The 4,864-nt window shown below is 40.3% G+C and overlaps 1 protein-coding gene across 1 annotated transcript in view; it reads left to right on the top strand.

Moving 5' to 3' along the window:
- The first annotated feature begins 517 nt into the window (after nt 1-517).
- SPAG17 (sperm associated antigen 17) overlaps nt 518-4,864 on the top strand; it is a 324,904-nt gene continuing 320,557 nt past the window's right edge. Inside the window, 1 exon segment of the mRNA XM_006861302.1 lies at nt 518-604. Coding sequence (XP_006861364.1) covers nt 518-604 — 87 coding nt within the window.

Below are 4,864 nucleotides of genomic sequence, written 5' to 3'. Positions count from 1 at the left end.
ATTTGGGACAGATTGGAGCAATTGAAAGACGTCATGGGCTGCCTCCAGAGAAGTCAGTGCTCCATTTTAAGTTACTCAGAGAAGGAGAAAATACAAAACAAAACTTGAAGCCGTGGGAGGGGTTCCAGGGATTTTGTTTGTTTGTTTCTAGACAATGCCTCAGACCAGAGAGGGTGGCAAGAAAATGCAGAGATCAAAAGGGAGTGAAAAAGAAATAGCCTGAGGAGCCCCAGGCCAGTCCGATCCTGTCACTCCAGCAGCGTTGCTGCTGGACCGGCTTCAAATTTAACCAGCAGGACTTCCAGTCTCGCCCAAGCTGCCTTGGGAAGGAGCGGGGGTGGGGGTGGGAGCTGTTGCTATGACAACGGAAGCGGTTGACCCGAGAATTCTTCGGAGGTTTGGGGGAGGGGAACCCAAGTCGTCCAGGAACTGGGCGTAGTTTCAGTTACTATGACAGCGGGGACGCTTAGGCTGGGCCTGAGCCTACTTTAGAAGCCAACTTACTCCTGTCCTTTGCATGGCACCCAAGAAAGATAAAGGAGGGACTGTGAGCAACAGTTCCAAGACATGGGAGCCCTCGCTCATCGCCGCACACTTCAACCAGGTGAGACTCCGTCCTTGGTGCCAGGATAGACCCTCCCAGGCTGCTCTTCCCTCTTGGTAGTGCTTGGTACCACTCACCCAAGCTTGATCATTAAGCTCTAAAAATCCACCCAGGGTCCTATCCATAGGAATGCTTGACAAAGGGTGTCCAAGGGAAGAAGAAAGGGGAAAAGACCACAGGGAATGAGTGTGATTTCAAAGAGCGGTGAGGTTCACTGTAGGTCAGAGAGGAGATGGCGCCAACACCTCAAGACCTTTTGCATCAGAGTCGCCAGATGGCACCTCACAAATGCACTGAAAGGTGTTTTTATGAGTTGTGTCAGTCCCCCTGACATCTGAAGGGCAGGACTTTGTCCAGCCATTCGAAGTCTAGTCCATAGAAGGGGTTCAAAAAATGCTTACTTAGTGAGCTTTCTACAGCTAGAAAAGCATGTCATTCTCATATAATGCCCTCAATACCACTGTACCAGGGTTCTATATATTTTGAAGGTGTCGAAGGCTAGTCAGGGATTGGCTGCCATGCTCATCTATTAGATGCCACTGAGGTGCTAGGCAATCTCCAACCTACCTGCACATAACTTCAAATTGCTAGAACTGGTAAAGAGTTCCCTCCCCCACCTACATATGGATCCGCCTCCAGTAAACTGATTGATAGTTTTGTGCCGTGGGGTCGGTTCCGACTCATAGTGACCCTGCATAGGGTTTCCAAGGTTGTAAATCTTTATGGGAGCAGAAAGCCTCATCATTCTCCCTCGGAACCGCTGGTAGTTTTGAACTGCTGACCTTTAGATTAGTAGCCCAATTCATAACCCCTATGCTACCAGTAAATTGGGCAGCCATTAATAAGCTCTTTTCACCTGGAAAACCGCTTCTACTAAGCTGTTTCGAAATCCAAGAAAACTGGGAGGAGGAAGGTTGATTCTGGGAAATTCAGATTGCCATTCTGAACTACTTTAGAAACTGGAAAAAGTATTGCTTCATTTTACGTGTGTATGATACTCTAGAGAATTCGTATTTAAAGTAAAAAGGCATCCAAAGTTTTATGTCACTTTCATGAGAAAGGCCTACCTTATTTCTTACTGTAATTTTTTTTTTTTCTGTGATAATGAAATCAGTCTTGAAGAATTTAATGAAAGTAGTTATCATCCTACTGATGCTGACATGTCGTCATGGAAATTTTGGTCATTTCTATAACTTTAGGAGGGAAAGATGTCAACTCGGTAGTCCCCAGTTACAGTCTCAAATTCTCAAAGATGTTTTCCAAAGCGCATTGTAAAAGCACCCTCTTTTGCTTTAATAACTCAGCATTAGCCAAAATAATTTTTTCGCCATTTTCATTGAGATTGTGTAGGCCAAGTTGGGGCTTGGAGTGAACATTTTTGCTTGAATTATAAACTGCTGAACAGCGGAGTTTGATGGAGGTGCTGACACTGCATTAGCTTTAGTGTTGCAAATCTGAAGCTATAATTTTCCTAGTTGAATGGAAAACCTAAAGGCACTATTTTTCCTTATGGCTGGCAAACCTGAAATAATATTCAGCTTTCTTAGTCCTACTCAAACAATATAATTTCAATAAATCTTATGTATTAATAGAAAGAATTTAAACCCAAAGTAATGTGAAGTTTTGACTACAAAGAGCGACCTTAATTTTCTCTGGTTTGTTGGAACACGTGCTTTCTTTTTTGCAAGGGAGGACAACTGCCCTCTACCTCCTCCCATTTTTTTTTTTGCTTAAACTTGTTTTCATGTCTGATCCAAGAAGAAAATTTCTCGGATTAGCCTATCATCCCCAGTGCTCGACGGTAGGCCCTGACTGCCAATGTAAAGGACTCTGAATTTGTGTTAAAAATAGCTATAGATGGGATTTTATGCATAGTGAGTTTTCAAAATCATTAAATGAATTGAACTCATATCACTATTTTGGATTTTCTGTTCAGGCTGGTATAATTGGCAATAGCTGCCAGGCTGCTAACCACAAGGTCGGTGGTTCAAACCCACCAGCTACTCCTAGGGAGAAAGATAAGACTGCTCCCAAAAGATTTACAATTTTAGAAATCCTATATAAGGTTGCTATGAGTTTGATGGAGTCCTGGTGTAGTGCTGTAGGATAAAGCACTGGACCGAAAGGTTAGTTTGAACTGCAAGGTCAGTAGTTCAAACTCACCAGCTGCTCCTTGCACACCTATACAAGGTCACTATGAATCAGAACTAACTCCACGGCACTTAACAACAACAAAATGAGCCTGATGGTAATGGACTAGAAAACATAAAATGGTTACAAAATGGTCTATTACTAAGTGCTGGACTCCTGGTGTGATGCAATAGGATAAGCACTGGACTATGAACAACAGGGTGGACAGTTCAAACCCAACAGCCGCTTCTCAGGAACACTATGCAGGGTCACTCTGAGTCAGAGTCGACTTTACGGCATTAACAGCAAAAACAGTTACTAAGTGCTAGGTGAGTGGCTAGTGAGTAGACGGGACGAAGATGAATGTGGATTGGAATGATAAAGAAATTCATCATGAAAAACTTGTCTTTGGCTGGACCCTAATCGGTCAGGTGCAGGAGAAAGATGAGGCTTTGTACTCTGGCAAAGATTTACAGCCTCAGAAACTCTCTAAGTGGCTATTGGTCAATTGTACTTAACAACAACAATTGACCAGGTAGAATTTGAATAGGTAGAAGGAATATTATTGTAGGCAAAGAAAGCAATATGCATTATTCACAGATGAGGAACATTTCAATTAAGACTGAGAGAATGGTAAATTAGATGAGTTCTGGCCATACATTGCTTCCTCAATTCATTCTGTCAATCAAATGGTCATTTACTATCTTTGCTATCCATGTACCAAAACATTTAGCTTATTAATATGTGTGAAATATCATACCTTGAATTTAATAAAAAGAAAATATTTAGGTGTGTTGACAATAATATTACAAAAGTTCACTTTAGTATGGGCTTGTATGTGATTTAGATATCAAATTAGAAGTATAAAATGCTTTGACATTAAATGAATTAAAATCCTTCGAGCAATTGTCATGGCCTCTTCTACTGGCCACAGTGAAAGGAAGAGCACACAGTGACAGAATGTGTTTGTCTGTCTTAAGATTTATAGTTTCACCTAAGATATTTTGTTATCCTGATTTTTTTCTATCTTTTAACCTTATCATAATCCTCGATAATATGACTGACGATTCTATGGAAGGGAGGTTAGTAGAAGAAGCTCTATGCATGGCAATTGAATGAAAACTTTCAGAATTGTTCAAACAGCATCTCTTCTAGTAGCTTACAGAAGGCACTCACCTACCACGTGGCTTCAAAATTGCTGAGTTCAGTGTTTCAATCAGCATTTCAAGGAGTGATTGTAATTTTTTTCATCACCAAAGAAAAACTTTAAAACACACAATGTACTATCTATGTTAAGTGATAGCATGGAGCCAGAATAGAGTTTATTCCGAAGCCAGGTACAATTTTTTTTTTTTTTTTTAATATGGTCTTTTTCCTCCCAAAATGCATTGTTCAGAAATAACCCCAGAGTTCCTCATGCATTTGTTTGGGTTGCTTGGGCTATCTGTCTCACAGGTAAAATTTATTTTGGGTTTTGTTTTCTCTTTAAAAATAGACTCGTTTTTAAAGTTGTTTCTATTTACATAAAAATTAGGTAGAAAATCCAAAAAGTTTCCATATGCCTACTTGGCACAATTTCCCTCCTAATCTCACAGTCAGCAATTCGAAACTACCAGTTATTCCATGGGAGAAAGATGAGGTGTTCTGTTCCCTTAAAGATTTACAGCTTCAGAAACCCTGTACAGGGTCACTATGAGTCAGAATCGACTGCACAGCACATAACAACAACATATTCCCATGGTACATTTTTTACAACTGATGAACCATTATTATGATATTATTCATAACTAAGAGTACTGGTGTGGCACACTAGGATAAGCACTGAACTGCTAACTGCAAGGTCGACAGTTCAAACCTACCTGAAGCTCTGAAAAATAAAGATGAGGATTTTTGCTCCCATAAAGATTTAAAGCTTTGGAAACCCTATACACGGTTACTATGAATTGTGGTTAATTGATGGCATTGGAGGGTTGGGGTTACCAAATACTATGTTTTACAAATATTTTCTCCCAATCTGTGGCTTGTGTTTCATTCTCTCACTAATGTCTTTTGTAAAGCAGAAGTGTTTAATTTTAATTGTTCTGTTCATGAGAAAGGCCTACCTTATTTCTTACTGTAATTTTTTTTTTT

The sequence above is a fragment of the Chrysochloris asiatica genome, unplaced genomic scaffold (assembly GCF_000296735.1).
Source record: "Chrysochloris asiatica unplaced genomic scaffold, ChrAsi1.0 scaffold00042, whole genome shotgun sequence".
Classification (NCBI taxonomy): Eukaryota; Metazoa; Chordata; class Mammalia; order Afrosoricida; family Chrysochloridae; genus Chrysochloris; species Chrysochloris asiatica.
Note: the sequence above shows the minus strand (reverse complement) of the source record. Positions and strands in the feature narration are given on the sequence as shown.